This window comes from Protopterus annectens, chromosome 13.part0 (assembly GCF_019279795.1).
Source record: "Protopterus annectens isolate FY-2018-M chromosome 13.part0, PAN1.0, whole genome shotgun sequence".
NCBI lineage: Eukaryota > Metazoa > Chordata > Ceratodontiformes > Protopteridae > Protopterus > Protopterus annectens.
This window is the reverse complement of record NC_056747.1, coordinates 875,444,218-875,456,894: the sequence shown is the minus strand read 5'-3', so window position 1 is coordinate 875,456,894 and position 12,677 is coordinate 875,444,218. Positions and strand designations below refer to the sequence as shown.

At 37.6% G+C, this 12,677-nt stretch overlaps 1 protein-coding gene across 2 annotated transcripts in view; it reads right to left on the bottom strand.

Annotated features, from left to right (window-relative positions):
• Positions 1–12,677, bottom strand: part of LOC122787730 (protein rapunzel-like) — a 114,198-nt gene that overhangs the window by 1,396 nt on the left and 100,125 nt on the right. For both annotated transcript variants that reach the window (XM_044054591.1, XM_044054592.1), the window contains exon 2: positions 1–1,295. This exon is cut by the window's left edge and continues 1,396 nt beyond it. In XM_044054591.1, the coding sequence (XP_043910526.1) occupies positions 10–1,233 (1,224 nt within the window). In that variant the 5' untranslated portion in view covers positions 1,234–1,295 and the 3' untranslated portion in view covers positions 1–9. The remainder of the gene's footprint in view (positions 1,296–12,677) is intronic.

Sequence of the window (12,677 nt, the reverse complement as noted above, 5' to 3'; positions counted from 1 at the left end):
CATACATTTCTATTCTCCTTCCAGCAGCTGATCTGAATGGATGCAAATATTGACATACTGTGTACGTTCATAATAATGGCATCCGTCTGGAAAACTGCAAGCAAATGCCCATGCCTTGTTTTGACTAACTATATGAACTACGTATTCAGACACAGTGCTGCTAATGTATTTAGCTACATCTTCTGCAGCTGGTTTCTTTTTCAGGTTTGCAAGTGCTTTCTGTATCTGTTGCTTGTCAATGGGTTTGGGATCAATGCAGAAAGAGACTACAATTTTACGGCCTGGGTTGTTATATCCAGGAGATATAGGTAACAAATTATTTCCAAACACATCATCATAGTTTGAATTAAACATTGAAAATGGAAAACAACTACTTGACAGTTCATAGACACGGACTGACCAATGGACCCAGTCATATTTGTCCTTCAAAAAATCATTTATATCATTGGCAAGTTCTTGGTTGCTAACGTTACTCTGGTCAGCCTCATTATACTTTTTAATAACCAAATTTTCAATATCAGTTTTTGCCTGCTGCTGAAATTTATTTGTGCATTCATCTATCACAACTTTCATCTGGGTCTCGATTCCTTTAATTCTTTCTTTCCATGTAGCTTCTAATCTTTCTGTATTATCACCTTTAATTTGTTTGAAAGCCATTGTGACAATCAGACCAACATAAAATAGTTTCATAAGATGAGTGTAGTAATCTTGAATATCACGTCGATGCAAATCCATATATTTCTTAACAAAAACAAGCAATGATTCTTTCCTGAGTCCTTCTTTGGCCACCGCTGAATAGAGGCGCTCTATATCATTTTCAGCAGGGCTTGTGGTATAGTCTGTGATAAACTGTTTTTGTCTCCACTCTCTGCGCTCTGGCTTTGCATTAAGCAAATCGGTCAAATTTTTAAACTGAAAATGAATATTTTCCTCTACATTACTAAACTCGTCATCAATTTCCATTTTTTCCAGTTCTTTTCTGACCTTCTCCAACCCACTTGAAATCTCGGTGAGCTTATTCCCAATTATCTGAAATTTGTCTTTAATATATGTAAGTTCCTTTGATTCCACACAAGTTAATCCAGTTTGGACAAGTGAAACTACTGCCTCGACTGCAGGAAATTCCATCTGCAACGTGCTAAATACCAGCTCAGCTCCTTTTACTAAAAACTCTAGAACAGTATCCATTGTCTCTCTATTATTAGCAACAAAGTTTTCCACTGAACTTGACATGATTAATCTTCAGGATTGCTTTGCTGGATCAGAAGATGTTTTGTCTCCCGAACTAAACTTGTCTGAAAGAAAAAAAAAAAAAAAAAAACATGATTAGATTATTTTTTTACTCAGACATTTTTATTCAAATTTTTTCCATATCTTGAAATAGAATGAACCATAAATCATGAAACATAAAAATAATATAATATGAGACTATTTTATTTCAGATCAAATTATATTTCTGTAGCAGGGATTATAGTACTGAAATGTGACTGCACATTTTAACATTCATACCTTTCCTGCTTCACACGAGCACACCTGTATTTATTTATTTTAAACACCATCTAGCAAGTTAACTACATCTTTGATGAAACACAGTATTTGCACGTAGTTCAGGCTACAGTTCATGTTTAACAGCTGCATTCTTTTCCCACATTAATTGTTGCAGAGATCACATGCATTAAAACAAAATATGTTTTCCTGATGTGTAGATATCATTATGGCTAGCTATGTGACTGAGGGTGTAATGCAAAGGCTATATTCTAGTTTATTTGATTTTAGTTATTTACAGGTAAAACCAGACACATGCCTCCTTAAAATACTTGTTCAGGCTTAGTGAGTATGCTGATGGAAAAAGAAAGAATTGACCCTGTCATTTGGTAACTGTCTGCAGTGTCACATCTGAGGATGTTAACATCAGTTACTGAATAAGCTATTAAGTATGTGAACCTGTGAACTCAAAGAGTCTTCTTAGTGGAAAATGAAATGTACACATCTTGCAGTATGCAGTTGTGGAGAATAAATAGGTACCATGGCTATAGAATGCAGGCTGCATTGTAATTAGTGACATTCTGCCCTTTGAAGATAAATTTCAATAGTAGAGAAGGTAAAATATTACAGCTAAGTGGGAATAACAGTACTGGCCAATTTATCTTTCACAAAGTAAGTGACAAAGCAATGAAAAAGATGGGTATATGATACAAATCGTTCAACAAGGCTTAAGACTTGTCTAATCCATCTATCCATCCTCAGCCTCTTTTTCTCCATTTTGCATGCATGCTATTGGACAACTGGATTTTCTTGAAATAATTCGAAGATATTTCACAAAAAAAGTAATGATCAAAGATTTAAATTACAGAAATAGATGCAAACATATGTGAGCAATTAGTTTTTTGTGACACAATATTACATAAATTATTTGGCATAGAAATCTGAAGAAGTAATACGATACAAAGGTACATGTTAAGATTTTATACTATACTAACCAAAATGAAATTACAACACCACTTTTAAATAAAAAAATACTAATAACCATAAAACACAGTTCCTTCACTGCAAAAAAAAAAGCAAGCCGTGAAGTCATTAAAATAACTGTAGGCAAGGCCAACATAAACTCCATCTCCAACACGTTATTCTGCAAATGTTAGGTGCTTTTCTTTCCTAAAACAATGGAGCTTCACCAGAACAATTAATAATCAGCCATTAAGGATTTAAATATCCCCATTTAATAATAACCGCCAGTGTAACTCTCTTGATACCAAATGGGATGACTGGCTCCCTCTCCTACTGAAGGGTGGAATTCATTCTAAAATAAAAACACAAACCTCTTGAAACTAGGACACAATATAGAAAGCTTACAAAGATTTGTTTTGTCTCACCTAATGGCATAAACATGTTATTAAATCCTAATTGTAAACTGTTTCTCAGTTTTGCCAGTATAAAATGGAGGGCAGGACAAGCACTGAGGATAGAGTACAATCTCCTTGGTGTTGCAATTCAGTCTCCCATTTGGATATAATAATCTAGGAAATTCAGTTGTTGTCACATTCTTTACCTGAAATGTAAACCTACATTGAGAATGCTTTCAACTGTTATACACCCATTTTTGTTCTTCGTTAGCCAAAACACCTACTTCTCCTTCAAAAATTTCTTTCATATTTTTTTCCTTTGTTGTAAACAAATTGGGGTCTGTCACATGCTTTTTGTTTAACATCAAATGTCAAGTTCCTCACTACTTCAGTCTAGATCCAAAAGCAAGCCTAGCCCATGTCCAGATAAATCTACTCAAACTTCCAGCACTGTCAATACCCATTTCATTAAAAATATATCTAACCTCTCCAGTAGTCCTTTCCATCCTCCTGCCTCTTCCTCTCAAAATTCTCATTAAGACTGTTAATAATATGCTTTATTCTCGGCGGACTGCCAGCTTGTTTTCTCCTATCCTTTCTTTCTTTTCCAACTCCTGTTAAGCATCCTCTACAATTTCTTCATCTTTCACACATCAAGCTGTTCCCACTAACTTCATAAGAAAACTTCTTCATTAGTTCGAACCCTGTTTTACAAATGGAGATAACCATCCAGCTGAATATTTATTTATTTTATTTATTATTTGTTAACTGGGAAATTCCGCCTTGGAATGAAGCCAATTTTCAGTGGAGGCCCAGGGAGAAATGCTGTAGACATGTTTTTGTAATGTGGGAGGAAACCAGAATCCGCCCCCCTGTGGAGAAAACCCACATAAACACAGGGAGGACATGCAGACCCCACACGGAAGGTACCCCAGCTGAGAATCAAACCAGAGAACATTTTGCTGTGAGGAAACAATGCTACTGCTGCACCACTGTACCCTACAGTATCTAAAATTAGCTGCAGAAGCCATAACTTATCCTATCAGTACTCTTTTATCAATGGACCCTTCCTTTCTCAGTTTTCCTTATTTTTTATTTTTGCTTTATAATGTGTTGTTAAAAGTCATGCATTTTGTGTCATTAAAAGTAATACATTTTATCCGTCTACTTCAATGTAAATATTTAAACCTTATTGTAAATTCTGTTTATGTTGTGTAATTATTATTGGACTTTTTCTTCCCAGAAAATGCTCTGTTGAAAATTAGTACTTTTGGACCCAGTTGGACTTTCCCTGTAAAAAAGGTCAATAAATAAATAAATATTCAGTGATATATTTAATCATTAATGAGTGTAATATCTATGTATGTATCCATTTGTCTGTCTGCCCATCTGTTTATCTATCAATATATCTTTCATCTCTCCATCTGTCTGTCTACCACAATATACTTGCAACTCTCTCTTAATGAAGCCGTCAATAGAAATATGTAAATTGACCCTTAAGGGCATACAGGTTTGTCAGCATATTGGCAATTGAAAATACAGTATCCAACAAGTCCTTATTAATGCATCCAGATCAATAAGATGGAGTCCACTGAACTTAGGCATGACTAATCCCATTTTAGGCTCATCAATATTTCAAAAGTGGATAGCCTAGCTATACTCTGAAATACTTTGTTTATGAAAAAGACTGATATTCCTTACATTAGCAGTGTGATAGGATTTTTGCTTGGATCATTTTTCTCTGCATTGCTTTTCTACAGCTTGATCATTTCATTTTATTTGTTTGTGACTGGTATGAGTAACAGCTGTCAGACTCCATGCTGAGACAGTTCTTTGCTGTGGTGCTTGTGTTTGGCATTTCACCAGTCCATGTGCCTGCTACTGATACTATGGTATTCTTGTTTACAACCTGTCATTAATCAGTTATAACTTAATGACACATTGTAAACTATCAAACTCTTTTTCCCTGTGGATACTTAGGCACACCCTACAAGTTAGTGCTCAGGACAGGCACCCGATTTATACCACTCCCTCTCCAATACTGATTCAGTGGCAAAGATGAGTCTATAATTACATCATAAAGAGTAAGATTGTAAAAATGGCCGTATCATTAACAGTGAGGGGATAATGGTAAAAAATAAAGTTTGATCAGTGTATATCTACGAAATTAAAGAAAATATGTTCCATAATCCATGTAGTTCTAAAGGCTATGTGTAGTCACTCCAGGGATATCACTGTATCACTTTAGTACCTTATTAGTCTGACCCATTATTAAATAAACTACTGCCTTTTATAGTCTTTAAGCAAGTCACATGAAAGAACTTGTTACTTCTTCTAAAAGTGCCACAAAATTAAAAACAAACCCATATAATTCCTTAACTATCAGGAGTGAGTTCCTTGTATAATTTTTAGAGAAGATCCATTCTGAGTCTTTCCATGTTTTACTTTGAATAATGCTCAAGTTGATTGGTCTAAACTTTTTCTGGTGCAATGTGACTTCTACTTACCCCTTTATGAATTGATACACTAAAGCCTGTCGTAGGTCAAGGGCTTGTTCACATACCAACATTTTATTTAACGTAATTGAGCGAGATTAGTCAGATTAGTCAGATTTTACTTAGTTTAGTGTAGAAAACCACCAGGTATTCTGTCAGTTGCCAGGCAACCCAAGTTTTCAGCTTTACTCGTGACAGCAGTTGTACTGTTTCTAATTATTATATAATGGTATCTTCCTTTGTTTCTGTCATCTGACATTTTTATTTGGCAAGCACATTTGCTGTGTTTTATGTCTGGGTAACCTGTTAAGTTGATAAATATGATACAGTCACAATTTTTCATTTTGAGTTTCTGATACAATTAAAGAATACCTTGTTTTTAACTGCTACTGACCTCAGAGACCAGACTGAGTTACTAGATGCTCATGGAAGACATGATAAGGAAAGTTATGTCAGTGGTGCAGTGGGTTGCACACTTACCTTTGGGCTGTACTCCCCCACCAGGTAAATGGATGGCTGATGCTGCATTGCAGCCTGCAAGGGTGCTTAATTCTTGAGTGTGTTCATGTGAGATATTAAACTGAAGCCCCATCTGTCTGAATAGGTGATAGTTCAGGTGCGTGTGAAAGATGCCATGGCACCTATTGAAAAAAAAATAGAAGATGTTCCCTGATGCCCTGGTCACATTTTCCCTAGCAATAGTACAAATACCATATTGGGTCTCCCCTGAAAAGAGGCTACTAGCCTAGTGGGAATATCCAGGTCAACAAAAGCTAAACAAAAAATAAGTCATTTCTGTACTTTTTTAACACAGAGTTGTTTTTTCCCAAAAGGGTAAGTTTTGAAAGTTAAGTAGTCTGTTTGTTACATATCTTATTAATGTTGTGATGTTACAAAAGTGACTTTTTCTTGAATTTGCAGGTATTTATGTATTGCTAGTACTTGTTTATTAATGCAGAAGTTAGTAGTATCTTACACTTCACAGGGAGTATCCTGAACAGACTTACTTGTGGTACTGAGGATAGTATCAAAAGTATGTTTTCTTTACCATTGCCATTTATTTCAGCATATTTTATTGAGTAAAGTCCAAGAAGAATGGTTTATTTATGCTGTCTGGCTTCACTCTTAGACTAAAGATGATGGCACTGGAATCTGAGTTATTTTCAGAAGTTATAACCATGAGTGGTGAATATAAATATCCTAAGCTTGTTAGCATGCTATCTAAAATATTGCCATCCATAATTGAATTTTGTGCTACACTAAAAACATGCTATTTTTATCAACCTAATATATGAATATATTTACTTCTTTTTGGGGTAGTTTGGCAAATCAATACATGAGATTCATATCTTCCAATCTCTTATGTCCAGAATAGGGGACAAAATAAAAATGTTCATAATGTAATGACCAAAATCAGAGATGTTTTAGTGATATTGTTGACACAGAAAGTTGACAGGTTGAGGACTTGAACTAGCATGCATTTTCTGAATTAGAAGTCTAAAACCGTAATAACTGCCACTTTTTATTTATTTACATTTGTTGACCAGATAGTCTTGCTAAGACAATACCAATGCTCATGCCCAGGTAGCAAAGCACCAAACCCAGTTAAAAATTACAGCAAAAGTGCAAGGGTATTTGTGTATGTATTACAGCTCCATTAGAAATAAATTCAAATGATATCAGAAATACTGACTAAAAGGTACCATTTAATCTTCAAAAGTCAATTATTGTAGGAAAGATAAATGTTTGAGGCAAAATCAGGGACACATTAGCAATATGTGTTTTATATTAGTTTAAGAGTTATTTTCTTTGCTGCAAGCAGGGAAGGATTCCCACATTTGAAGATCCATGACAGAAAACTTGTAGCTAGCACAGTGTTCTGTGTTTCAGAATTCAGTGAATGGAAGACAAGCGTGCCTTAAAGTTATAGACTGACAAGTGGTGGGACAATGTGCACACAGTGTAAGGGAAGGCAAAGTGATTAAGCAACTTAAAGATGAGTGAGGCAAGAAATGTATTAATCTATTTGTGGTGATGAGCTGATACAAGATCCTGTTCAATCACTACATGGACCACAAGGCTTCTTATCACAAAAAAGTTGGTTTACAAAATGAGCGTTCATTCAGCTTTGCATATAAGAAAACAATACACTGAGGAAGTGTCTAGAAGAACTGAACCATGCAGTTGGCAATAAAAAGAGATTCAGTTAAATCAAATCAAACATTGTTAAAAAATAGAACAAAGTACCAAGAAATAAGTATTGCTCTGCCGCAAATTTTATTTAGTATCTTGAAAGCATGTGCATTTATCATTGATCAAATGGTTTCTCCCTTTGTATGACTGGAAGCCATTTGGCTGTGTGGTAATCTCTTTGTGAGGCTAGACTAATGAATTGGCATGTATTAGTTGTGTGTTTTGTCAAGCTAATAGGTTCATTTTTAGAGACTGATGCAATTAAAGATAATCCATTTTCAAGTTGGGCAACCTTCATTCATTGTTAAGAAAGTGTAATATTTCCCTTACCCAGAACAGCACTGAGTTCACTTTGGACTTAATAACCCCAACATAGAGCAAGAAACTTTGGTCTTGAACTAACTAGATACCTATTCTGTTCCTGTACTTCACTTCTGCAGGGACTTGAAGATCATTGCTTTAAGTTTTTAGTGTTTAAAAGTAATTTGTTAGCTAGTCTCCCAGAGGAGAGTTGCTGTAGGTCTTGTGCAAGCTGTATTTTAATAATTGTATTTCATAAGCTGGATCTGTAGACTGCAACATTATCAGCAGCATATAAGACAATTGTCATACATGGTAGGACAGTCGACAGCTTGTTTTTAAGAAGAAATAAAAGAATTGGAGAGAAGAAGGAACCCCAGGGATACATATGGGGGGGGGGGTTAAGGCTGATCTTGAGAACTGTAAAGTTTCTGCTAGAGAAAAAGTCCTTAAACTATGGGAGGGCTTGCATGCTTATTTTGGGATGAATTAGTGAACTGATGAGATGGTGGTAATCTACCAGGCAAAATATCTTAGTTACGTCAATGATTTAGTTACCTTTGTCTGTGTTCCAAAGAAGGTATATAATGCAGTCATTGTGTTCCTTACAGGACGAAAAAATGTTGATTTTTTGGAGAGTACTGTATAGTCATGCAATTATTCACAAAGTTGAGAGTATATTAAATTTTTGAATATTTCCCAAGGGTGGGGAGATTGGGAAGATAGTTTTGCTACTTTAGGACTGTCTTATTAATGGCTTGTTAACACTGGGTGGGTATGCTGTTTTTGGTTAGACAGGGGTAGAGGGTGATCTTTGCATAAGAAGATAAACTGTGGATGCATGTCACAAGAGCTAATGGCTGCATCAGTTGGTATATGGCTTTTAAGACTCTCAGTAACTTACGTTTGAGGCTGTTATTTTAAATGGAGCAGAGAATGTGAGAGATCAGAGACTTGTGCATGCAGGCTATGTGAGGTATGTGAATGGGGTGCAATGGAATTTGAGAGCTTTTTTAGGAAGTAACTAGTGGAGGGGTTACTGAGATGGATGGGGTTTTGTTATCTATGAGACTGCTTTTAATAGAAAGATTGTCCAATAATATGATTGACTAGGTTCCAGAACTGTTTTGGTTTACCTAGTAGGACTAGACTGAAAGTGTGTAGCCTTGTGCCTTCAAACATTAATTTCATCCTAAGTTTCTAAGCAGAATGAATTCTTCCCTGTTTCTTTGGATGAGCATATTTTCTGCTTCCTCCATGCATTATTTCCTGAGTTTGAATAGTGTTTTAATTCTTCATTAACCCAGGGTTTTTTCTTGGCTTTAGTAAGCTTGGTGATTTTTAGAGAGGTGTTCATTTTTCATGAATAGGTTCATAGATTCATAGGTGTGTACTAAGCTAATGGCCCTGGAGCCTTTACAAGCCTAGCCCATAGGATTACCCTGCATCGTATCACCCAACATTAGTTCCCAGTGCCTCTGTCGAGTAGAGCCACTGGAGTGATCCCGGGGTGAATTTTCTATTTCCCATCCGCTCATCAAGAGGGTCAGTGAGGTGCTCTGTTTGACATGTATGGGAAGTCTATTTCATGGCATGGGCAGTCTCTGGGTTATGAACCTGTCCCTCCAGCATGTTCTTTTGATTGTGGTAATGAGGTTAAGGTCTTTGGAGTGTGTTGTGTGAAGGGATTGAGATTTCTTCACATGAAGCAGTCAAGCAGAGATCGCCTCTAAGTAGGTGATATGAGACAGAGAATAGTTGGAGTTTTTTGAGTCTGTCCACATAGGACAAGTATTTAAGGTCTAGGATTCTCTTTGTGAGGTACTTTTGCAGCCTCTCCAGCTGTTACAGGTGTCTAGTCAGGTACATGCCAAATGGGACATTGTACCCAATGATTGGCCTAATGAGGGAAGACTAGAGGGAGACAATGACCTCTTTCTTCCTGGATGCAAAACCTTTAGTAATGAGATGTGCCACAGAGAAGGACTTTCTGATGACAGTGGCAATATGGTGGTCAAAAGAGATGTTGCTGTCAACCTGTGTTCCCAGATCTCTTATAACATGTTCTGTTTTCGGTGGACTACCATCAATGTGGTAATTCATGGGAACCAGGTTTTTCCCAAAGGGGATGATAGCACATTTTTTGGCATTGTGCTTAAGGCCGTGGTTCTGACACCAGCCATTGTTCTTAGTGAGGCCTTTTTGTAGGATGTCAACATCACTTGGGGAGTTAATAATAGCTCCCAACTTGCAATCATCTGCAAACTTTGTCAGCCAGAGTCCCTTCGTGTTGGCCTGGACTTCAGAGAAGTAGATACCAAACAGGAGAGGACCCAGGACTAAACTGTGTGGGACTCCACTCGTGACAGGTCGGCAGTCTGACTTGGAGTCAGCTACTTTCACACTGTGGGTTCTATCTGTGAGCCAGTTTGCAACCCACCTAGTGATTTAGGGATTGATGCCTAGCTTAGTGAGTTTTTCTATGATTCCTGAGTGGGGAATGGTATCAAAGGCCTTGGCCAGATCAAGGTAGGCTGTATGAACCTCATTGCCTTCATCCACAGCTCTGATGACTGACTCAAAGAAGTTGACCAGGTTGAGCAGGCATGATCTACCCTTCACAAAAGCAAACTGTGTGGGACCCAGAGTTTGGAGATTCCATAAATCCTTGTTTATTAGGCCCATTAAGATGTGTTGCATAGCTTTGCATATCAGACTCATCAGGCTAATGGGGTGGTAGTTCCTTTGTGGAGAGGGATGACTGTAGCAGTGCACCATTCGGTAGGGACAAAGCCTAAGGTGAGGCTGTGATTTAAGAGGGCACACAGGCGAGATGCCAGTTCACTCTGTAGTTCATGTAGAACACAGCCAGGGATATTGTCAAGTTCCATAGAAGCTGTATTCTTGGCTTTGGACAGTGATGTTTTAAACTGTGCAGCAGTAATACTGGGTACCTGGCAATCTACTGGTATTGTGATTAGTCCTTTGATGGGGGAGAGAGGGGCAAAGTTTGCACTGAATCTGTCAGCCAGTATATTGGCGATATCTGTTGGCTCGGTATCGGAGGTACCATTGTTCAGTAGCTCAGAGCAAATCTGGGTATTGCCATGGAGATTCTTTACATAACTATGGAAGGCCTTGTAGTTGTCTTTACTATCTGCTGCAATTCTGTTTTCATAGCTATCTTTAGAGGATTTGCTGAGGGATCTCAACTTTTTGTTGAGGCTGATAAGGGAGTTTTTCCAGTCTTGGGACTTCACCTTATTCCACATCAGTTCCATCCTTCTGTTGTAGATTTTTTTTATGGCAGGGGATCACCACATTGGCTTCCTTTTTTTGGAGAAGAGCATCTTGATTCTATTGGGTATGGTGAGATTCATGCATTTGTGTACGTGTTCGTACAGTGCATTGCTGTATGATTCGGCAGTCATGGAACTATTCACCATTTGCATGGGTGCTGTGAAGTAAGCCACCTCTGTTTTTAGGAACCCAAAGCTAGCTTCGGAGAAGTTTTTCATGGTGGTTACCTTTGCGGGGGGTGGTGGGTGGAATGGATGTAGATTTCCAAGGTGATTAGTTTTTCATCGGATCTAACTAGGGAGGAGTTGACTTTTAGTGTAGAGCAATGGTTGCCCATGTTAGTAATCACCAGGTCAAGGATGTTGCTACCTCTAGTGGGGTAAGAACAAGCTGGTTCAAGGCACTGGAATTAATGAATTCCAGGAAACATTGGGCAATTGTATTGGTACATGAGTAATTTTCCCAGTTAATGTAGGGGTAGTTGAAGTCACCCAGTATGAGAGTGTTAGATTGGACACTAATATTCTCCAGGGTGCTTAGGAACATGGAGTGTGAGTCTTGTGACATGGTTGGCGACCTATAGCAGGCGACGACCTGAATTGCTGTCTTACCCAATATTAGCTGCACCTGAAGTATCTCTGATGCGTTATGATGGGCTACCAGTCTGGAGGTGTGTGCATCCTTTATGAATATGGAAACACTACCTTCTTTGGAGCTTCGGTCCAAGTTCTGGGACCAAAAGGTGTGGAATGAGTTATAGCCTGGTAGTGCAGGGGAGCTTTCTGCTGCCTTGAACCAGGTCCTGATGAAGTCCTAAGGACAAAAACGCATATTGGAAGTGTTGATGTAAGAGCGTTAACACATTGCTTTGTCGAGCTGACATTTTTGTTTCTCGAGCTGAGTACCTAGAGTGGATTTTAACTCATTGTGGAATAAACTTTCTGAATGTTAACCAGCGTGCCCTGGCACTTTTTATTGGATTTATAGTTCTCTTTGGAGTGCTTACACTTTTTCTTGGTTCGTTGAACCAGGTCTTTGTTACAGCACAAATGTCGATGTTCTCCATTTTAAGGAGTGCTTCGAGTGAGTGCATTTTGAGATTTAGACTTCGGGTTTTTTGTTAGAAAGATAATTGTGGAGTTCTTAAAATGTCAGGCTTGAAAGATCAATCAATTTTGTATAAGTCATTTCTGAGAGCCAATATTTTTTTCCAGTTTTGGAGTAAAATATGAATCGCATAGAATGAGGTTTTTAAAGAGAGTATTTAAGGAACATGTTATTATACACTGGTCGTGGTATGGGACTGCTGGATTGTAGCCCACCCAATTTTGTCATTTAAAAAAAAAAGTTTAAATAGTGATTTTTACACACTAGTAGCAGTTCAAACTGCAAACTAGTGTGCAAAGCTGAAGATGTTTTGTGGAATTTGTAGCTGCATGCATGCGTGCTCAAGTTCCGCTTTAAAAAAAATGAACACAAAACGATTTTGCTTGTCACCGGACTGTTGTTAAAACAGTCCAGATTGGGAAGAATGCAGGCATCAATG